The 22,920-nt window shown below is 39.1% G+C and overlaps 4 protein-coding genes across 6 annotated transcripts in view; 2 read left to right on the forward strand and 2 right to left on the reverse strand.

Moving 5' to 3' along the window:
* Positions 1 to 2,692: 2,692 nt before the first annotated feature.
* On the forward strand, positions 2,693 to 5,675 carry LOC138185136 (probable serine/threonine-protein kinase DDB_G0280133; the record flags this gene model as incomplete). The annotated part of the gene is made up of 4 exons (XM_069123843.1): positions 2,693 to 2,931; positions 3,010 to 3,353; positions 3,645 to 4,130; positions 4,471 to 5,675. Coding segments are annotated over 4 exons (2,046 nt in total), but the record flags the coding sequence as incomplete, so codon positions are not given.
* A 123-nt stretch (positions 5,676 to 5,798) lies between these two features.
* LOC138185273 (methionine aminopeptidase 1) lies at positions 5,799 to 8,435 on the reverse strand. The gene is made up of 6 exons (XM_069124113.1): positions 8,002 to 8,435; positions 7,643 to 7,694; positions 7,251 to 7,489; positions 6,849 to 7,071; positions 6,500 to 6,775; positions 5,799 to 6,429 (listed from the first exon to the last, which is right to left on the reverse strand). Exons 1-6 carry the CDS (start codon positions 8,110 to 8,112, stop codon positions 6,197 to 6,199), a joined length of 1,134 nt encoding a protein of 377 aa, XP_068980214.1. The 5' UTR covers positions 8,113 to 8,435; the 3' UTR covers positions 5,799 to 6,196.
* A 787-nt stretch (positions 8,436 to 9,222) lies between these two features.
* und (methionyl aminopeptidase und) lies at positions 9,223 to 12,316 on the forward strand. The gene is made up of 6 exons (XM_069124110.1): positions 9,223 to 9,502; positions 9,955 to 10,017; positions 10,090 to 10,421; positions 10,496 to 10,900; positions 10,974 to 11,241; positions 11,332 to 12,316. The coding sequence occupies exons 1-6, from the start codon at positions 9,358 to 9,360 to the stop codon at positions 11,535 to 11,537; spliced, it is 1,419 nt and encodes a 472-aa protein (XP_068980211.1). The 5' UTR covers positions 9,223 to 9,357; the 3' UTR covers positions 11,538 to 12,316.
* LOC138185272 (uncharacterized) overlaps positions 12,112 to 22,920 on the reverse strand; it is a 45,718-nt gene continuing 34,909 nt past the window's right edge. For 2 of the 3 annotated variants that reach the window (XM_069124112.1, XM_069124111.1), the window contains 3 exons: positions 14,966 to 15,125; positions 13,862 to 14,033; positions 12,112 to 13,495 (listed from right to left, as the gene is read on the reverse strand). In XM_069124112.1, coding sequence (XP_068980213.1) covers positions 13,406 to 13,495; positions 13,862 to 14,033; positions 14,966 to 15,125 — 422 coding nt within the window. In that variant the 3' untranslated portion in view covers positions 12,112 to 13,405. Of the gene's footprint in view, positions 13,496 to 13,759; positions 14,034 to 14,965; positions 15,126 to 22,920 lie in introns of all 3 variants that reach the window. The other variant, XR_011174561.1, reaches the window with a different exon arrangement.

Genomic DNA, 22,920 nt, shown 5'->3' on the forward strand with positions numbered 1-22,920 from the left:
ATTCAGCATGTTTTCGTTACTTTAACACAGTCGTAGACTCAGTTAGTTGGGAAAACGTTGTAGGAACGATTATAGATGAAAAGATATTTACTTACGTGATACGATTAACTGAGATTCGCTTCCGTTGCACATGCAGAACGAACAAACGCAGAATTGGGAATTCTTGTGAATTTCGTGGAACCCATGACTTTTCCCGGTTACGTTCCGCATTTCGAAGCAGCTGTTATCCGTCAGAGTAAGGTAGGAGGCACAGCGTTTCGGCCTTCGATGATACGTTCGCCGGTTGCGAGTATAAATGAAGGACAATGACCTAATTGCGTGCAGAACACACAGTGCTCCCTCAATGTCCAATCATCGCGCGCGTTAACTCGTGTTCGATTATTTGTGGCCGTAACTTCCGGCACATTCTTGTCATATTTTTTATCGTTTTCCCGTCTTTTCCTTCCAGTGAGAACGCCAAGTTGCACAGGTGATAAATCTGAAAATTGTCATTTCTTCGTTCGGGGAACTTCTTGCTCGGAAGGCGAAACAATGAAGGTAAGACGTCAGGCTTTTTAGCATCGTTATTGTTTACCAATATTTTGTCTAGTACCTCGTTCTTGAGGAAACTTCATCTTCGGATTAACAGCAACAAAATCTACACAGCGATTTTCGTACGATTCGATGGTTTTGTGGAAAACAACGTAACTTCCATTGATCGAAGTCGAGCGTGGTTTACGTGTACACCGAATCTTCTGTAATTCGAGAGATTTATCGACATTTCTGATTGTGATTGAAATTACGAAAATATAGATTAGACTCTTCTTAACGATTATCCTAACTTTCGCATGGGAACTTTTGTAAAAATGAACTTGTATTATATGTATTATATTGTTTTATATGTATTATATTGTATTATATGTATTATATTGTTCGAGTTTGTAAGAAACGCGAGCTAATAATGAAATAATTCTAAAATCTTCTAACGTTAAAATAAATAATTCTCTAGTATAGTAATTAAATAAGACACGAGTATTTTATACGTACGAATTCTGTCGTCGAATAATCTCTTATTCGCGAAACGTATATATCAGCGTATAATTCACTTTAACAATTTTCCTTCGTACAGTTGAATTAATTTTCTTCGATTAACTAGAACTCTTCCCATTGCTATACAATTTTGCCAATTTCACTAGCATTAGTTATGTCACGGTATCCTTCACATTGTATTACGATGGACGAATATACAGGTATGCGCCTGTAACTACGCTACGATTGAAAAATCAAGTTAATAGGCCTGTCTACCCAACGTAGAAACTAGTTCCGTTATATGACAAAAAAAGGATACTCGGTCGATGTCTGATTATTATCATTAACGGGAAATAGCCATACGTTTCTTCCTTCATCTTCGAGAAAACGTTTCCCTCCTCTCCTTTTGAAAAAGTACCGCGAGATATAGAAGACGTCTAATTATACAAAAACTACGAACCAACCACGTTCTAAATATTATTAATGCGTGTAAAATTAAGCTCTCTGAATTTTTATTTTATTGCAATATCCTGACAGGAGTATCGTCAATCATTCACCGAATTAAACTACTTCGTGGATTCCTATTTATCGGTTAACCTTATAAATCAGATGTTAAGAACAAAGACAGGAGTATGTCCGGCGAGTGTTCAACCTTTCACGTGGAATCTTCTTCCATCATCGATAACGCGCGCTTGGCAAGCGGAAACGCGAGTCGAGCGAAAACGAAGTATAATCGTCGCGATGCAACAGGTTGCATCCACCATCGTCGTTTCTAATCCATTCGAGCCGGACCATCGTCGTTTCCATGCTCGGCTATTTTCTTTTCGACCTCGCTCCTCTCTTAGCTTCTTACTACCCTCGCTTTTCCTACGTCGATGTGGCACACCGTCCCACTTTGTCCGCTAACAACTCGCGGCACTTCTCTCTTCGGTTTCATTGCCGGTGCCAGCGTCTCTCAAACTATAGATGTAATCGGTTAACGATACCATTGTCACGGTCATTGTTACGACCGTTCAAATCGACGCTCGACGTAACAAGTTGAGCGGATGGCGTTGAATACCAAAGCACTTGCTTTGAAACGTATTTCAGTGAACGATTCAATTGTATCGCCGTGGAATCGTAATCGAAACACACGGTTTCCTTTCTCGCCGTAGCTCCAATTGACGCATAGAATTGAACCTGCTTAAATTACTTTTCATATTGCTGTTGCTGTATTAGATTCGTTTCAACGACATGCTAATCGCTCGCTCTAATATACCTGGTAATTAAAGAAAATGAAGAAATATTGTCGTCTTTTATCGAAGAATATTTGAGGATCACTGGCTCGTATTACATCGCACGCGTTGACTCTACCCGTACCATAACCGCGAAGAATGAAACTAAGTGCACGTGTTGATATGCGAATACCGTAAGAGTGGCCTGGACTTCCGGTTTTAACGCGTCCGCTTTCCCGATCCTAATAAATTCTCCAAAATAATATCTTACGAACGCTTGAAACAGCAAAAATCCATATGACCTACGTACATGAAAATTAAATGGAACGTTGAATTTCTTTAACGAAAGCCTCCGTAGAATAGAGGATATAGATGATAAATATTGATAAGAGAAGAAGACCCACTTACCTTTTACGATGACAACTGGTCGACTGCCAATTTTTTGTTTCCCATGAAATACATATAACGGGTGCGCTCTGTTAACCAAATTCCAGACGACAAATTGGCTGTGCTGTTTGTTGGTCGTGTGTGTCTGCCTTGTCGAAGCCAGGTACAAGATCAGAAGGCCCCAGTTATCGCCTCCGCAGCCTCCTAAACTGATGTTCAAGAAATCATGGCCGATCGCCCATAGAATCTCCGTGGGCAACACGATGCACATAAATGGAAACTTCCCGCCCAAACGAATGTCCCAGAAACCGCCTAATTATAGGTGAATGTCGGAAATTTCATCGAACACCTCGTTACTTCATCGAACGTGACTTTTTTCCGATTTGTTCTTTTATTCAAGAATTCGCAGACCACCGATGTTCAACGTGCCACCTACCATTTGGAAGAATCAAATGCCGATAAGAGCTCCTCTAAATAATCACGCGGTTCTTCCGCAACGTCCACCTGTCAAGGAGTTTCATGCCGTGAACAAAATGCCGGAATATAGCCCGGAGTACAGGCCGGAAGCCGCTGTTCTACCACCGACACACAGGGGTGGCATCGACGACGACAAAGGACCGATTCATACAATTCCTGCACCGAATCTCAGTCCCATGGACAAGCCTTTTAATAACGAAGCGAATACAGACGAGACGTCTCGACGTCAACAGCCAACCGATCCTACCTACAAAGTTAATCCACACGGTTGGTTTACGTTATTTTCAGCTTCAATGTTTTAGCAGTTAAACAATGGAAATCCACTAACCGAAAACTTGGCAAAACGAATGAATCTAAAATTTTTCATTTTGTCGATTACTAGAAACGATATTGATTAGTCTTTATCTAGTATATTTCTAAGTTTACGTACTACGAGTGGATTGAAATTCTAGCATTAAATATCGTATTTAAATAACATTAAATAATGTCGAAGTCTGTCTGCTAATTTTATTTTTATCTCTTCTAACTTTTTCTTTTTCAATCGTGTTCTCTTCGTAGGTTCCTTGTTGCCTAATTTCGATCTTGCGACTATCACGAGTTTGACACCCCAGAAGACTGTAACCAGTCCGACACCGGTGCAACACCAGTACGAAGTGACCGAAAGTAACGATATCAGTCAGAAAGAGTATCAAACTGTTCTGCCAACGTTCTTGCCCCCGGAATTTGCAACACTTTCGACATTAGTGAATCCTGATTTGCAAACGAACGATGTTTACTTGAATAATCATCCAGCTTCGAATATAGGTCTTATCGGAACGAACATTCAACTCGGACAGCCGAACTTACCTATGCAAACGAATCTTCACAGTTCTCTTCACGTTGGTTTCCCTGGTACCGCTGCTCAGACTCCTTACATCATAAATCAACAAATTCCTGATCTACACGTTGGTCATCCGGCACCAGCTGGTCCTCCGCTCTCAGCCACTCAGCTTTACGACCTCTTAAACAGCTTTCCCCAAAAAATGCCAGAGCAATATCAAACAGGTATGCTTCTCATCCACGATATCTCTTTTTTAGCGTTACTTTTACAGTCCAAAGTCCAGTAAATCTTGTTTCTTTTCCTCTCCGTTGATATCTAGCAATTAAATGGAGAAATAAAGGTTTTATGTATAGTTAACATAAATCTTGCGTTACCGTAAATTAAATTAGAATACGTTGAAGAAAGTGTTCTCTTCTTTTTCAAAACTCGAGGAATGGTATAGTAAAGAGAAATAGAAAATCTGACAGGCTATCACACGCGCTATCCTTTATCTATATCGTACATCGATTTGGCCGAAGCGCGTCGTTCAGATAACAAGATAAATCGAAACGATCGTGATTCCAGGTCAACAGCCACAACTTCAGCAACACATACTTCAGCAGCAACTCGGTCAATTCTTCCAGCCTACCGGCGTGACTGGTTTCTCGCAGCCCCAGATGCAATCGTTCAATTACGACGAGCAAGATAACAAGGAGCAACAACAACAGCAGGTCTTATTCAACCAAGATTACGCTGCTGGCAGGGTCAATACGAATTACAACGTAGAACCGGAGTCACCTCTGAACGAGGAAGAGAACGCTGGCCTGCAACAGAACGAGGATCTCGCTTATATCGCCGATGGAAACGAACAATTGGAAAATAACATCGAATACGAGCAAACCAACAATCAAAAGGATCAGACGACGTACTTTAACAAAGTGGCTAACAACGATGCAATGTCGACGCAATTTTACACGACGCTGCCTAATCGAGAGGCTGCAGAAAAATTAGCAGCTCTGGCAGCTGCTGGAAACGTTAACAGTCAATTGATAGGGCAATTGCGAAAGCAACAACAACAACAACAACAACAGCAGGAAAATGTACAGACCGATGAAACTATGCCTCCTAATCACAAGAACGAAGAATACAAAACGAACGAGCAAATCAACGACGACGGTCATTATGATCAGAATTATTATCAAGATCGAGTTCAGAATCGGCAGAAACAACGACAAAAAGAACATGAACAACAGCTGCAACAATACGAGGAACGGCAGAAAGAATACGACAGACAACAGCAACAACAACAGCAACGTCAACGACAAAATCCGTATAGCAACAAAAGACCATTGAGAATTATGGTACCGGATGAAAATGATTATAGCAATACCGAGATACAGAATGACGAACCGAAAGAAAATACAGAAATCGAGTACGAGTACGAAAACGACGAAGCGGATGCTGGAAATTCACAGGCAAACGGGTCGTTCGACGGAAGAACGTCTTATGATCGATCGAACGCTGAATTTGGATCGCGTTTGAATCCTAAGAGCGGAGTATAACATTTTGTTGCGAATCATTTTGTATATATAGTTGGACGAAAATATTTATTACAGTTCTACTTATCGATCAGACTTATCTTTACGAGGATTTCTGTGTAATTTAGACAATGAATAGGGTTTCTCTAAAGCGGGAAATTTTATACTGTTTTTACAAGGTACGCCGACGAAACTTTCTTTTTTGAGATTACGATTTGTGGTTATAATTAGAATATTTATTAAATTTTCGTCGACGATACATTGAAAACAGTCGCGTGAAGGATAGTAATTTATTTAATGTTATTTATTGTCGGGCAAGTTTGTCGATGTACTCGTACTTCGTTGTAAAAAATGGACAGAAGATATTGCCATTGATTTAAAGAATCAATATTTTATTTCAATTATTGCGCATCACCAATCTGAATTACACTTATATATATGTACATATGTATCATTGAGGTAATCTATCCAATATATGGTACATGAGTCATTTTGGTTACAAACGAAAATCTACAGATATTCTATCTTTTCGATCATCTCGTTTCGTCTTTTCATTTTTACAAAATTAGCCAATAGAACAGCCATACAGTAAAAAATACCGGAATTAATACTATCATACTAACAGTACTTACGAGGAAGAGGATTCAATCCTGAAAAAAGTAAAACAAATCTCGCACGAATAAAATTACAAAGATTTTTTAAGCAGTATAGTGATTGCGTATTCACAAAATTTGAGATGACATAAACTGGCGGTAATTTACGATAGAATACTACTATGACCGATCCATAAACCACGGCTTGCCATCATTTGCGAGTCGTTTCGTAAGAATGTCGCAACCAGTTTCGGTAACTAATAGCGTGTGTTCGAATTGTGCCGACCATTGACCATCCGCGGTAACTGCTGTCCAAGTATCAGGCCACATCTCGTCTCTCCATGTACCTTGAGATATCATTGGTTCTATAGTAAAACAGTGTCCCGGTTTCATAACACCCACAGCCTTGTTTTCTAAACAAAACAAAAACGAGTTAAGCTAAAACAGTTGATTTAAAGCGTCAATTATAAGCAGGATATTTACTCGCATAATGAGGTACGCTTGGCGCAGTGTGGAATAAACGATGAATTCCATGACCGCAATAACTACGTACTACACTGAATCCATGTGCTTGTGCATGTTTCTGAATAATATTTCCAATTTCCCTATACTTTTCACCAGGCCGTACGATATCTATAGCTTTCGATAAACACTCGTACGTAACTTCAACTAATTTTTTCACTTCGGGTTTTACACTACCGACTAGAAACGTCTCATTTAGGTCACCATGAAATCCATTATGATATACAGTTACATCAACTGTAAGAAACGAGAATTATAATGTTATCGTGCTTCTATTAAGTCCGCATTTAAGAAGATATCATTATAATACCATTGCAAATATCTCCATCTTCAAGCGGCCTAGTATCAGGAATACCATGGCATATCACTTCGTTAACAGAAGTGCAACAACTAGCTGGGAATTGATAATAATTCAGCGGAGATGGATAGCAGTCTCTTTCGATACAAGCTTCGTGAACTGCTCTGTCTATCTCCGCTGTAGTAACACCTACATCACAAGCACGTGCAGCCTCGTCCAAGACTTCTCGTCCAAGCTATAGGAGTAATTCTCATTTATGTTCTCTTCTTCATTAAAAGAAAATAAAAATATGTTTGTATAAAATTAGTAAGAACATTTTCTAAGTATAAAAAATTAACGCGATCACTCCGATCGGAGTAGTCGTCAATCAACGTGTTAAAAAAGATATTTTAATATTTTTAATAATCGTTGTACCTTACAAGCTACTCGCATGCCCTCAATTTCCTCATCATCAAGGATTTTTATTTGCGCAGAACCTCGTACCGATTGTTCGCTTACGGACAAACCAGTTGGATGTGTAGCATAATCTGGACGTTTGATATGTTCGGGTACTTCCCGACGAGGTTCTCTCTTATAAGGACGTAATTTACCGGTATAATGATAGAAAGGCCATGGGTTATACTCGTTCGAAGATTTATCTCCACCTATTCCTTCTATTAGAAACAGTATTTTTGCACTTTAAACGCGATCATTTAAATACATATATATATATATTTGATAAAATATACATTTTCCTAGCTTATAATTATAAATTTATTTTGATTAGTACATCTACACTTTACGTAATTGGTAATTGCTAAACTCACTCGCCAATTGATGAATGACTTTGTGTGTTTTCCAGCTTCGTTTAAAACAATCCTGCAACAAAATGTGAACATACTAAAATGATAAAAAAGTATCATAATAAATAAACAAAAATATCTAGAGAAACGCTCGAAAGATCTTTTGTAAACGTATATCATTAAAACATGATATTTATTCATTTTCTTACGAAAATATATTAACAACGACACTTATATACTAAGAATGATACTGTAGTCGTTTCAAAAATAAAATGTACATGATCTTAATTATTATTAATTAATACCGTACGAGGTATATTTAAATACCTGGTACATGTATTTATCTCTTGAACTAACCTTCAAATATATAAGGTGGTGCTTACCTGAGTACAGAAATAGGAGCCCTGTATCCCAATTTTCAGGCAAGTTGGACATTGGAGGCTGGCTATAGTTTTACAGCCCGGTGTTTCACATGTACCACAAGCGAATGCCATTTTCGTTGAAATTTTCTTCGGAAACTATGTGTGACGTGACTCGACGAATACGACACAAACGGCAAGAAGTAATTCGAGACGTTACTGTACTGTTTTACCGATGGATTTACTTGTTAATTCGCCATGGATGACGAAACTTCTACTGCTTCTAACACAAACGAGGCTTATTTGTGGTCAAAATCATAGATCTCTGACACAGATGAGACACAGAATAGACATTGCATCTTATGGGACTCCGTGATATCACATTTGAGATACGGAATAGATCTGGTATCTTAGAAGACTTTGTTATATGTTCTAAACTACCGATCGTCCAGAAAAAAGCAAAAGTTTTGTTACGCCCTCTACGATTTAAAACAGTCATCTGACCACATACCTGAGAAGAGAGAAAATTTCCTCTCTGACCTGACCTTAGTCGATGTATAAACAAGTGTGGTCAATGGTAAGAAAGATCTTTTCGTGATCGGTATTTTAGAACATAAAATATGAAATCTCTTATAATGTCATTGTATCTAATGCTTGCCTGCGATGGATGAGCGGGCTTTTCCACTCGTTGAAATCTGATGTTTCCCTTTGTTATTGGTCTGACTAACACGGAGACTTGAGCAAAATGAACGGCCTGTTTTGTTCAAAATAATTCACTCACCACATCTTCTCGAGATGCCAGCTGGAATCGTCCATTGTTCGTTTTACATCTTTTCTCTAGACTATCTCTAGGGATGCGAAAAAGTGAATGGTTGATATGACATGGTTCATATCATAAAACGAGTCGGTCGCATATCCTAAGCGACGACAATTGTAACGTATAGCTCGAGAGCAAAAATCCTTACAATCAGAAGAGACAAGTGTTAGAATCTTGGATTTCGCGCGTAGAAAATGATAGGCAACTTGATGCCATCATTTTTCTATGTTTGCTACTCTTGGAAGTGGTGCAGCCGGGAATAGCGTTTTGACAGATCTGCGGTTATAGACCTCTAACCAGGTACGATAAGAGCTTCGATTCGTGCTTACAATAAATGTACATACATATTTAGTCAATGTTTACATGCGTACATATTTCGTTTGTAGGTAAATATAATTTTGACGTTCATCGTAGTAGATGCAGAGGGCGTAGAGTACACCTTGTATTTTTTGAGGTCGGTATTTCAGAGGAGGAGGTACAAAATTGCATAAGGTGTTGTTGGTGTTATATCTACGTATTTTGCCATCGTCAATGGTATAGCATTGTTTGGTTTCCTCTTGAAAATGGCTGCCGTATTGGACGAGGTCGGCAAATCTGCCGAAAAATTAGTAGATGAGGAAAAAGACGAGATCGTTGATGAAGAAGATGAAACTGGTGCAGTAGAAGCTTCGAAGAAGAAAAAAAAGAAGAAAAAGAAGAAGAAGGCTGGTTCGTTACTTTATAGATTGTTGGGTTTTGGGTGTATAGTCGTTTATGCGTATTTGGGGATTATTAACGTGTCTTGCACTGGTTTCGACTTTTTATTTTTGAAAATAAACACGGGTTCACATGCAATAACCTTTTCTTTTAACTCTTTCATGATGTTATTCCTATACTTCTATATAGTAATTTCGTATTTACAGGGAAACTAATGAACAACATATATTATTAATAAACATGCCCGTGAGCGACACAACTTGGAAATTACTATGCACATGTCTTGCCTTTCTGTTATCTCACGGCTGAAGTTTGCTTCATACAAAATATTTCGATTTCATAATAATTCAACTTAAACTTATGTTATTACTCACGACAAAAATTTGTGTTTAAAAATAATTTTGAGACGGAATTATCATTTTATGCACAGCACTGATCTTCCTACCTTCATAAATATGTTTTAGGAGCTGGTGAAGCTAGCGCAGATGTTCCAGAAGGAGAAGAAACGAAACAAGATAATATAGAAGGTAACTTATCTCCAAATTTGTATGAAAGACAATCATTTATGTATATAATATTTAATCTATGTCACATTGTAGAAGCTGATATAGATGCAGCAGAAAATGATGCAGAAACAGAAGATGCTAAGAAGAAAAAGAAGAAACGCAAATCACGTGGAAAAACTGGAGGTCCTAAACAACAAACAGATCCTCCGACTATTCCCGTATCAGAATTTTTCCCAGATGGAAACTTTCCGATAGGGCAAATAATGGATCATCCCTCTGCTGCAGGAGTAGATGATAGAACAGCTAAGGATCGCTTTTCTAGCGAAGAAGCACGTGCTTTTGACAGAATGCATAATGATATTTATAACGAAGCGAGGCAGGCAGCTGAAGCTCATAGACAAACTAGGAAACATATTATGAAATGGGTATGTGGTATCCATGAAATAGCTATAAAAGGAAAACGAATTAAACAATTTAAATAAAATTATAATTAATTTAGGTGAAACCTGGAATGACAATGATAGAAATTTGTAACGAGTTGGAAAATACAGCAAGAAAATTGATAGGAGAAGATGGGCTAAAAGCTGGACTAGCATTTCCAACTGGTTGTTCACGAAATCATTGCGCCGCTCATTACACTCCGAATGCTGGCGATCCCACCGTTTTGGAGTACGATGATGTTACCAAGATAGATTTTGGTACACACATTAACGGACGAATCATCGACTGTGCATTTACATTAGCATTCAATCCGAAATACGATAGGCTCATTGAAGCGGTTCGTGATGCTACAAATACTGGAATTAAAGCTGCTGGTATCGATGTTCAACTATGCGATGTTGGAGCTGCGATTCAAGAAGTTATGGAATCATACGAAGTTGAATTAGATGGCAAAACTTACCCAGTATGTTTGTTACCTTTTTCAGATTATTATCTGCCGATTTTATCATAGATCGTTATCACTGATTTATATTTAGGTAAAATCCATAAGAAATCTTAATGGTCATTCAATCGCTTCATATCGTATCCACGCTGGAAAAACTGTACCGATAGTTAAAGGGGGTGAAGCTACCAGAATGGAAGAGAATGAATTTTATGCCATTGAAACTTTCGGATCTACTGGGAGAGGAATCGTTCACGACGATCTAGACTGTTCTCATTACATGAAGTGCTTTGATGCCGGTTTCGTCCCATTGAGATTGCAAAGTAGCAAATCGCTACTCAATGTTATCAACAAGCATTTCGGTATATATCGATTTATTAACACATTTTTAACTTAAACTTCTCTATCGAAAAACCAATGAAGCAATAGTAAAGTATATTTGTAACAAACAGGTACTTTGGCTTTCTGCAAGCGGTGGTTAGATCGTGTTGGTTGCGTGAAATATCAAATGGCTTTGAAGGATCTATGCGACAAAGGTGCAGTAGAGGCTTACCCACCTTTAGTTGATGTGAAAGGATGTTATACTGCTCAGTTCGAGCATACCCTCGTTCTACGTCCAACGTGTAAGGAGGTTATTTCTCGTGGAGATGATTACTGATATGTCTATTGTTCTCGAATCGCGTTATATGTGCTCATTATATCTTCTATCTGACAATGTACAAGTTGATTTATGTAAAGTCACACTGACGGTAAATGTTATTAATAACGCGATATTTAATTATACATCTCATTCATTCTTTTCTCTTTGTCGATAGAAACACTATACAATGGTGATAAGGCAAAACATTGTGAAATATTAAAAATATGAAAAAGTTACATATTTTTTTATTTTATTTTTTAATCTAATATTGGACTATGAATAAAGGAAAATGTTTTTACGAATAGTCGAATAATCGAGGTTGTGCTAGTATTGCGAGCAACGCTCTTTTGTTTGTTGTTATTTTTCTGCACATTTGTGAAGATGAAAAAAGGCATATATTATTATTGACGTTGAATAAAATATATTTAATATTTTAATTGCTCCAATATGATAATAGTTTTAAATATTACGATTAGTTTGCACAAATCGAAGTTTAATGCAGTCAACGCGATAACATTACAATTTCTGTTTACATTTACACGTCAACTTATTAACGAGATTCTTTAGTGTTTCGTAGAATTTTTTATTACGATTATTTCCAAATATTACGATTATCTTTATTCTATTTCTGAAACAGTAGAAGAAAACGTACGGTGATGCACTGTTATCAATAGAAAACTTGTTAAATTCGAATGTATCATTACGTTCCTATAATATCTTGATTGCAACAATATATATTTTATTCATTTTATGAATTATAAACAGTGGAGTTTAATAAATGCTGCTATATCAACCTACTGAATGTTTTTTTCGTTTAACTGCTAGTAGTTGATTACGAGTGAACGATGGTCCCAAGGTATCGATTCTACTATTCCAATTCTATTGTGGAAAAACACTATCTCTGTACTTCGTATTCAGGTCTAGTCTTGGTATAAATTCAGGCACGATAATAAACTAACGTCGCACACATACATCTTGCACATATGTATTCGTTTTAAAATTCTCTATGCTACTCATGACTGGTCTCTTAATTACTCTAACGGTATTAGTCCTTAGATGTGAAGGCTCTGAAAAATCTCGAGCACGTAACAAAGTATCGAACGACCAAGTAAACTATTTTCTCGTCAAGGCGCTCTATAAAGGCCAATCTGTTGCAAACCTCGACACCTTGTGTCTCGGATAACTAGGCGAAGTAACGAGGACACAACGCATCATACCGCGTCGCTGGCACGCGTAAGCAAGTTACACGTTGAACGAGTGCTATATACGCCACTAACAAACCAAGTATCGGTTTTACAACGACGTTTGAGTCAGCGATTTGCAGACTTATCGTTTGAAAAGACCTGACTCGACTATGCGCGCGGATACATATACATCATTTCGATTCACGTGTTTTTCACAGATATGGAAAACAATGGTTGCGGTTGTATGTACTATCTAACTAGACTAACGTCGCTTAGAAGACGAAATGAATCGGCTAGTGCGCGCATCCGCGCTCTCTGAGAACTTTGGAAGAGCGAGGCAATTATCTACTTTTAGCACGAAAAACGCACAAATGAATATTCTTTGAATGAATAAATGTATCGATACATAGACACGACCTATTTTCCACTGTTTTTCGGTTCTGCGTTATCTAACATGCCTCGTTACAATACTTTATCTTCAACGAAGACTCGTACAATCTTATTTTGCCGTTAACGAATTCTTATCGGATTAAACATATAATATGTACATGGTCAAATTACAAAATGTGACAAAAGTCCGCGTTACAACGCAATTTGATCGTTGCTCACTCGGGCGACAGCGTACGTGTCACGTTTTACGTTCGACCTTTCTTTCTGCCTCTCTTTCGTTTCTTTTCTTTTCTTGTCTCCTTTGACGTAACTTCATTGTGAATCTGTGCGCGGTCTCAACTTCGCTCTCGCTGTTACCAAAAGGTTGCTCGGTGGTTCCGTCGTCGGTTGCGACTGCTCCAGCTGAAAAACCAAAATTTTACTCTAATAATACCAGTACACTTCTTTCAAACGAAGTCCTTCCTTTTCTCCTCGATTATTCGAATATAAAAGATGAAAGGCAGTTTCTTTTTAAATATCAGACGCGTTAAAATTGATAATTAAGGACAAACTCTAAGTTACATTCGTTCGTAAAGAACTGTCTAACCTTTATTCTCGCAGAAAGGAAAGAAAAATAACAATGGACGTATAGTTGAGTAATAACTCAACTATTTAACTGGAAAATACCTCTATGTATCTTGCCACGGATTTATAGGACTTGTTTCAATTTACCGAATAACCTTAAGGAAGATAAAGAAACAAAGGAAGAAAAGAGGGAGAAACACTGACTGCCATCTCGATGTGCTTCGCTCTTTGCTCGATGGCCCTTTGTAAGGCGGTTCTTGGATCGTCTTTGTAATTCTCTTCCCGATTCCTTTCAGCCTCTCTCCTGGAGGCAGCTTCCCTCTGCTTCTCGAGTGCTCGCTGCAGCTCGCTCTTCTGATTCAGCACGTTTTTGCCGCTGAAAGAAAGTGAAAACCGATGCGGTTAGCTAATTACGCGCGGCAAGCGTGCCTCGTCGCCTCGTGGTTGGTGGGCCTCGCGTGAAAATTGCCACGATGAGAAAAACGCGCGCCAACAACCTTTCAATTGAATAGCGGCCCTGCTTAAACCGTAAAAGTGCCTGGGAATGAGTCACAGCCACGGGCACGTAGATAATGTGCGTGTACGTGTATCGTATAGGCCTAGAACGCATACGCCAGCAGGAAACGATTTTCTCGATGATAGGCGTGCGAAGTGTATGCCATCGACAGCCACGCGTCTCTCTCTCCATTTGGCGCGTTATTTAAAAGTATAAAATAAAAATACACTGCCATTCGAAAGTTGGCGAACGCTCGCCTATTTTTTTTTCTTTTTTTTTTAAGATACAAATCTTTGACTATAGAACTTTATTTCTACGAATTTATCCGATCAATACGTAGCGTTTGTTCGATCGAACTTTCTACGATAGTAATAACCTATCCACTTTTCCCTCTATTTGTGTATTTATAATTCGCGCCACAGCAGCTGCTGTTCGATTGATGCGAACTCAGCCACGAGATCTCCCTATTAAATGAGACGCTAATTAAAATCGCCATAGAATAAACGAGGCTCGTGTAAACGGAGCTCTATCACGAGTTGCGAAATTACGCATAAATCGTGTACCTTTATCCTTTATCAGACAAAATATGGAATATCGTGTTACGACATTAGTGAAATTTATTTTTAATGCCTGATACAGGATAAATTGGATTTTTTAACCTGATTACATGCATCGGTACGAATCAAACAAAGTGTGCAGATTTTTATAAACGACGGTTATAGGAAAAAGAAATTTTGTTTACAGGTACTGTTACCAGGTATTAATGACACAGGTCTTAGAGACGAGGCTATTGGATTTTACAAGAAGCTTACACTTTCTGATTGAATAATAATTCCCTGCGGAGGTCCTTATGGTTGCTGGAGGTGAGGTAAGGGTTGTACGGTTTTCTCGGTAAGATTAAGCCATCTGGTCCCATGTGAGGAGCAGGTGGAGGAGGAGGTGGTACACCCAATACCGGTGCCATTTTTTGTCCTAGAAAGAGAAAAAGAAAAGCAAAACACATGGTTAAACGCTATCGCAGAAGAAAATATCTTACGTATTGAAAAATCGTGCTCGATTAACACCATGACGATCGATTACTTTAGTTTGAAATATAACGTTTACGTGAAAAATTAAGAAAACGTAATCCAAGTTACGTTTATCTTGGGATATTTGAAAGGTAAAAGCGTACAATTACCTAATAACTAAAGAAATGTATATGTAGATAAATAAGTACGATATACAGGGTGGTTGGTAACTGGTGGTACAAGCGGAAAGGGGGTGATTCTACGCGAAGAAAGAAGTCGAAAATATAAAATAAAAAAATTTTTTTTTTTTTAATTTTTCCATCGAGACAACGATCTACAGTGAGTGATAAAGTGCACACGTACCGAGCGAAAATTCAAAGTCGATTTTCTCGAAAACAAAGCCACAAACGAAAAATTTTTATTCTATATTTTCGACTTCTTTTTTCGCGTAGAATCACCCCCTTTCCGCTTGTACCACCAGTTACCAACCACCCTGTATATTTATATCTTATGCTGATAGTGAACACTCACACGACTCGAACGCAGCAGCATCGGTCATCATAGTGTTAAAGAGCAGATAAAGTGGCGAAAGAAATACACAAATCGCGCCAAATGTTCACACATGGCTAGGTGTTTAATTTAATCAGTTAGCAAGCTTTTTTTTTTTTTGCTCAAGTTACGATCTCTTTGAAAAAGTGTGTACCCAATAAAACGTGTGGTTAAAAGCAATGACGATGACGAGTATATTCGACGAACACAGAGTACGTGTGGCTGTTACGGTATCGAATTAAGTTGCAACGAAACGATTGTTTTATCTTTTAATTTCGTTGCTTACAGGGCTGGTCGTAACGCAAGATACTGCCACTTGTTCGTGACGAGTGTGCTCGTGAGAAACAGCAAACTGGTTAATTTTATTACAAATTCGTTTCGTCGATCGAAAACGTCACTCTTATCGTTTTACGTAATGTTTCGAAAAATGAAAACGTCCCAACGTGTAATGTTTACAGACCGGTTTTGATGGTACAGCGTGTAAACGAAAGAGAAGATGTTTGAAAGACATCGTGATGTATTTGCAAACGTATTAAACGTACGATCGATCGAAGAAGAAGACTGTTGGACGTGCGAAGAATCGCAGCAAAAAGGAAGGAAAGACGAGGATGGCGGAACGAGAGAGAAGATGAAAGATCGTGGTTTCTAGAAAACCGTTTAATTCGACAACAAGCTGAAGCGCGGCGAATGATAATAAATTTTTCCAGTCAGTTTTTTATTCACCCTCCAACAAAGCGATTCTCTCCCTCACGTAACCCTCCTCGCACATCGCGTCGGATCGCACTGAAGCATTTCCGGCCAAGAACCGTATCAAACAGCCAACTTCTATATACTTTTGCATAGGGCTTCGCGTACCTGCTAATCGGATATAGTACGCGGAGCAGGCCGCCACGTACCTGTCTTTTATGTCCACAATGTGACGCAAACAATGTGCTTTTTATCGCGTTAAACCGAATTCTCGAGTTGAACGGACGTGTCACACTGTACGAGATTGACCAAATACTCGCAAACTACCGTGTACCGAAGACGTGTTCTCGTTAGCTAAACATTCTGCCAACGTTCTTCGATTTTCTCGCGAATTTCTTGCTCGCCACACAGACGTTCGACAATTTTTAGCGAATTTTCACGAAATATCGAGTTGTTTTCTAAGTCGCTGTCTACGAAGATTTTACAGCGTCTATCTATTTTTTCCATTTCATTGTACGATTCTATTGGTGGTAATTTATTAAGCGTTTGTCATCGTCCTAAATTAAACCTCTTGGAAACTACACCGATCAACCTCGCCTTCCGTAAACGTGAATTTCATCATTTGAACGAGTGTCGACGTACAATGGCAGGATCAATGTTCGATTTCCAAGAGACCAATCGCGTAACTTTGTAAATTCATTTTTCGCGACCAAGATTGCAAATTGTTCGTTTACAGAGTTAATCGATGCTGCTCGCAAACTCGTCGTTTATCGGCTATCTTTGTACGAGGATGAGCATCAACGACGATCGCAGCTTTAACGCGAGCAAATATGTGCGTACGTACTTAGAGTGTACATAGAAGAAATATGTTCGGAGAACTACGTTTCGCGAACATGTCTTCGAACATCGTGTAAACAGATTGGAAAAACGACGAACCCATTCGACCAAATTCACAAATACCAGCGAAGACGCGTCGCGATATGGCACTTTGACGATCGCCTTGAAAATTGCTGTACGTAGAAAACGTCGTAGTTGCAATTTCGAACGTTTACCGGAGACGAGATTTCTCGATTCAAATTTACGAAATTTCTTCGCGCGACTTTATCCCGTAAATTGTTCCGTAAATTATCTTTACGCCGCAAATGTTCTGGTAAAGAGTTCGTGGAATTTTCGCTCGTTTTGGAATTTTTACTCTTCTCCGAAACAACAGCCGTCCTAGAAACAGTCGGAACGAACGCCAGTAGGAGGAAAGCTATCGCCTAGGCGGTGCGATTTATGTCCAGCTGGAACCCATCCTTCTTTCGGTACTTTCTTCCGTTACGACCTAGAGAATTCCCGAAACCTGTTTCCTATCATTTGTTCATTTAATCGCCGTGAAGATCTGCTTCTTCACGATGATTCAACCATATTCCGAGTTACGCGCTGCAAAAATAACACTTCGGTTTCGTAATAATTCGCGTCTACAACCTTTACGTTACCACGTAGCACGTTCTGTCTAATTGGAAACGCTCGAATATTTGGAAAGATACCGGACGATAGGGAAAGATGTTTCGGCGAAAGTGGCACAGTATCGAGGCGGACGAACCGCGCTTTTATCTGTCTGTTCCTCGAAACGTCCTGTAAAAGCGATATGAAAATTTCCTAATGGATAGCTCCATTTTCTTTTTTTTTTTTTTGTTACATATTCTCATAGTTGACATTGGGACGTTTTCGAAACGCCACAGATTCGTCTTTCCTACCGTCCGTTATCGAGCTACGAGGTTTAAAATTCCACGTGCCGGTGGCAGTCACATCGACGTACATCACACGCAAACATATAAGCGTCCTGTTTTGCGACCAAGTTTTCAGGACAGAAAAAACAACCAAAAACAAAATCACATAAAAGCTCCGGACCCCAGCGGCTTAAATCCAAAGAATAGATTAAAACACAAAAAATGTAAAACGCCGACACAACATAGTATGGCTACGTCGTACCGTCGCGTATCGGTACTTTTGCCTAACACATCTTATCAAAATTCATAGTTTATTGTGAATACCCAAATGTATTAAAATGTATCTTAGTTTAAATAAACGTTATTTAAAATAAAAATAAAAACACGCAAACATATTTTTCACGATGCTACTATCGGTGTATGACTTTGCCGAAACACGGCTTTCTAACGTTTGCGAAACGATTAATCAGTTTCGAGCACAAACTTTTTGCTAATTAACTTTTTAATTAACTTTTTTTAAATAACTTTTTTAACTAGGTATTGCTCTGTCGAATTTTGAAAATCTACATCTCGGTGGCGATACGAGTTTCTGGCGTCTGGAAAACGTCCAAGTGTCGGCTACTAGGATGTGTAATAAAAAATGGAAGTATTCGCTTAAAAATGTTAACGCCACCTTAACATGATGTTTTCAGGTCATCGCGCAGTTAAACAGATAAAACCCCAGAATTTTCTCCTGAAAGTTAGCTCTTCGTAGATATTTTCCCAGATATTTGAACGTTTCCAGCCAAACAGTACGTAACCCCAATTTGAGGCGGTTGTTGAACGTGTCGATTCGTTTAATAAAGAGACGAGTGATAAAATTGTAATAGTCGATTATATTAAAATCACTGTAAGTATTAGGTTGTCCAAAAAGTTTCTTTCGTTTTATAAGGAAATAATGGATGCACAACATTTTCCATTTTATATTATTTGATCGAATTACGTACGATCCATTTTGTTCTATCAAGATAAAGATCACAACGTTTGATAGATTAGGTTTCATGTTTGTATAAAGATGCATCGTTGTAAAAGACGTGTCTGTAAAAGAAAGACACTTTCCGGACGACCTAATACAAGTACAGAAATGGTGTACACTGGTCGTAATCGTCGTTATCGTAATCATCGAAGCATTCTATCCTAATCCATTTTTTGTTATGCTAAATCCTCTTTCGCTATAGAAATCGACGATGAATCGAACGAGCTGTGCGCCAGACGCACCGATCGATTGCACAAATTGAAAAGCAGAGAAACACGATGACAATGATGTCGCAAACGTTATTCCACCAAATCGTATTTCGAGATTTACCGCTAAATTCTATGATTTTCGATTGTTTCTAGCTCCTTTAAATCCTTGCTGTTATTGTTCTAAGTACTTACAACCTTATGACAAAGTATTGCTCGGTTCTCAACGAGTTGGTCAAACTATTCGTTCAGAATTCTTTCAACAAGAACGTTTCCGTTGTCTTTAACCAGTTAGCTGTTGCGACCTCTTTGAAAACTTTGAAAAGCGTACGCTAAAAATCTGTTGTTCAATGATACTCGACGAGTATACTCGTCGAACACAGATTACGCGTGGCTGTTGTAACGTATTGAGTTGGCAACTAAGTGATTGCGGTTTTTGTCAATACCACCTGTTACGTTGGGTGAGATAATTCGTATGCTATCCCTCGTTGTCTGGCCGTCAAAGGTCCACGTACCATTATTCATACCTTCAATAAACCTGAGGAGCCACCATAAACTTAATCCTTTTAATTTGAAAGAATCTATAATCCTGTAAGTGTTTTCGGTTTATGGATGGTCCTTAGAACAGTCCTTAGGTTTATTGTGCGCCCTTACAAATTACGGAGAAAGCGGATAGTTACCTAATGGGAAAAGCAGGTTTTTCGTATGAACAATGTCACCCACGAGCCACGTTGGTAGGAGGTTTCCTCCTCCTATCTTCATTCATTAACGTTGGCTACAATCAATGGGCATCGCGGATCGTTACCCTCACTTTCCTAAGGAAAAGTGTGAACAACGAATTCGCTTTTTTCGTTCAAAAAGCACCCACACCGAGCTTTCCTCCGTAATAACGCGAGAGCGGACAGTGAGTGAAGACTCAGCTCGCAAACATCCAAAAGTCCGGCACCAAGTCGAAAACAGTCAAAAGTGCGGCATCAGCTCGTCAACAGTAAAACACCAACTTGGAAAGAGTCAAACACTAAGTCGAAAAGGGTCAAACACCAACTCGGAAAGAGTCAAACACCAACTCGAAAAGAGTCAACATTCAAACACTAACTCGAAAGGAGTCAAACATCAACTCGAAAAGAGTCAAACACTAAGTTGAAAAGAGTCAAACACCCAACTCGGAAAGAGTCAAACACCAACTCGGAAAGAGTCAAACACTAAGTCGAAAAGGGTCAAACACCAACTCGGAAAGAGTCAAACACTAAGTCGAAAAGAGTCAAACACTAAGTCGAAAAGAGTCAACATTCAAACACTAAGTCGAAAAGAGTCAAACATCAACTCGAAAAGAGTCAAACACCAACTCGAAAAGAGTCAAACACCAACTCGAAAAGAGTCAACATTCAAACATCAACTCGAAAAGAGTCAAACACCAATTCGAAAAGAGTCAAACACCAACTCGGAAAGAGTTTTAAAACTTAGTCGTCACTAGACAAGTTGCTAATAACTATACGAGTCGAACACTTTGAACCTGATTGTAAAAGACATTACAATTCGACATCGTAGCCTAACCCACTAGTATCTCCGAACATTTATAATCAGTTGTTGGAAATAAAATATGTATTATAACCTGTTAACCGCAGTGTTATACTAACTCAACCATCCCTATTATCCCAACAGAAATAAGAGGATCGATCTGTTCGTGGTGTCGATTATTATAATCATAACGGGAATTTACGACTTCCTCGCGATCACGTTTCTCCGCGACTGGTCGACTAAACACTACCTAATGACAAATTTTCACTTACTTGCCAACCGAATAGAATCAAGTTGCAACGAAACGACAGTTTGTTTTATTTCTTATTTTTTTCACCGCGACTATTCAATTGCAATTTAAGCAATAAATTCTAACTACTCTTTACGCATGACGAGTATACTCGTGAAAAACGCCTAACTAGTTAAGTAGCATGGGAAGAAAGCAGTTACGGGGACAATCATAACAAAAGACCGGCGAGGAACGGCGAGGCACCAGGAATGGTTCGACGACGTAATGTCGCGGGTATTGCGCAATTAACGCGTGCCTTTTCCCTTTTTTTTCCTTCGATCGTCGCGTGGGCGCGTGGGAGCTTACCGGATGATCTCGCGCGAGCGCGCTATTGGCATACTAAAAAATGCAGGATCGCGCACGCAGCGAAGAAGGTTTCAAAAGTGAGTCACGCTCCGCTTACGTGAGTGTAGTCGTCCGCCACGCGCGACTTGCTGAAAATTAACGCGACGATATCCTTGAAACGCCTGTACATTTATTTTATACGCAACAAATGGCTATACTCTTGCAATACAATATACCGTGCCTAATAATCTTTGCAAATTTCCTCGACCAGTTTTCATGTACTCGGCAAACCAATGCGAATCGCCGTTCTTCAGACGGTTTTACTGAGTTGGTAACTAAGTGATTGCGGATTTTTTCATTACCATCCAATGACAAAATCCGCAATCACTTAGTTGCCAACCCAATACATCGAGTCGCGTCTTTGGGATAAAAGTTCACGCACAAAATTTTAAGGTCTCTCTAATTAATTCTAACGACGGTTAATTCGATCCTAATTTAATTCGTCCAGTGGACAGAACGAAAAGCAGATATAGGAAAACCGTGAAATAATTTCGCGTCTAACGAGCTGCGATTCGCGACAGAACGAAAAAAGAAAAGAAAAGAAAGCGGGAGGGTTCGAACCCTCGCGACTGATCGAACCGCACGGCTTTGATCGAATTCGCGCTACCAACGAGCGGATCCTTTGTGGATTCGCTGAATTAGGTTCCTCGCGAGGCATCGTCGTCGATTACCATAAACCACGGAACCGCTTCCAGCGAGAGTTGCCAAGAAACGAAAGTAAAATCCAACATCTCGTAAAATCGTTTTCTACTCTGAACTTCGTTCTTCGTCGATTTTGTTCTTTTTTTTTTCTCCCAGCGGCCTGACAAAAACAACCTGCCAACCCACGTGATCGTCCTCGAACTACCAGTCGACTACCGATTTCTATACTCGACTTCGATGCTGCGGACTTTCCTAACGTCTGTCGACGTTTTGCCAACGATCCAGTCGCACAGATTCCAAGAACACGGCGATTTTCGTTCGGAAATCGATTATACAATTTACGTGGACGTAAATAGCGCGTGATCGCTGTCAACCCGGAACCGTAAACGTAAAGCGTTCGATTTCGCAACGCGGAAACGGTTCTACGCGAATAATCGAATCGCTTTTGTCGATCTACCGTCCTCCTTTCTATACTTGTCCCGTTTCTCAACAATTTCATAGCAGTAGCTTCGATCGCTCTAAAGAAACGTTAGACGCAAACAAGGAAACGTTAGAAATCGGCAGAAAAGAAGGTAGCGCGACTGGTTCGATTCCTCTTCCAATTTACATAGCAAACCACTTTCTTTCGTTCGTATAAATTCATCGATCGTCGGCTAACTTTGACAAACTGATCGAACAGACCCTAATACCTGATAATAATAATTTCTATCGATTAAAAACACGAACATCGAAAGGACACGTTACTTTCGCGATCCTCGTTTACCAATTGCCATCGTTTTTAATCGCTAAAGAAATTT

This window comes from Bombus flavifrons, chromosome 11 (assembly GCF_040668555.2).
Source record: "Bombus flavifrons isolate JBK064 chromosome 11, iyBomFlav1_principal, whole genome shotgun sequence".
In the NCBI taxonomy this organism is placed as follows: domain Eukaryota; kingdom Metazoa; phylum Arthropoda; class Insecta; order Hymenoptera; family Apidae; genus Bombus; species Bombus flavifrons.

Bases quoted from the DNA above. Each gene is read 5' to 3' on its own strand.
- und (XM_069124110.1), top strand. From the start codon at position 9,358: ATGGCTGCCGTATTGGACGAGGTCGGCAAATCTGCCGAAAAATTAGTA. The intron at 10,901-10,973 runs GTATGTTTGTTA...ATTTATATTTAG, and splicing joins TAGATGGCAAAACTTACCCA to GTAAAATCCATAAGAAATCT. The intron at 11,242-11,331 runs GTATATATCGAT...TGTAACAAACAG, and splicing joins TGTTATCAACAAGCATTTCG to GTACTTTGGCTTTCTGCAAG.
- LOC138185273 (XM_069124113.1), bottom strand. From the start codon at position 8,112: ATGGCATTCGCTTGTGGTACATGTGAAACACCGGGCTGTAAAACTATA. The intron at 7,695-8,001 runs GTAAGCACCACC...ATTTTGTTGCAG, and splicing joins GCTCCTATTTCTGTACTCAG to GATTGTTTTAAACGAAGCTG. The intron at 7,490-7,642 runs GTGAGTTTAGCA...TGTTTCTAATAG, and splicing joins AGTCATTCATCAATTGGCGA to AAGGAATAGGTGGAGATAAA.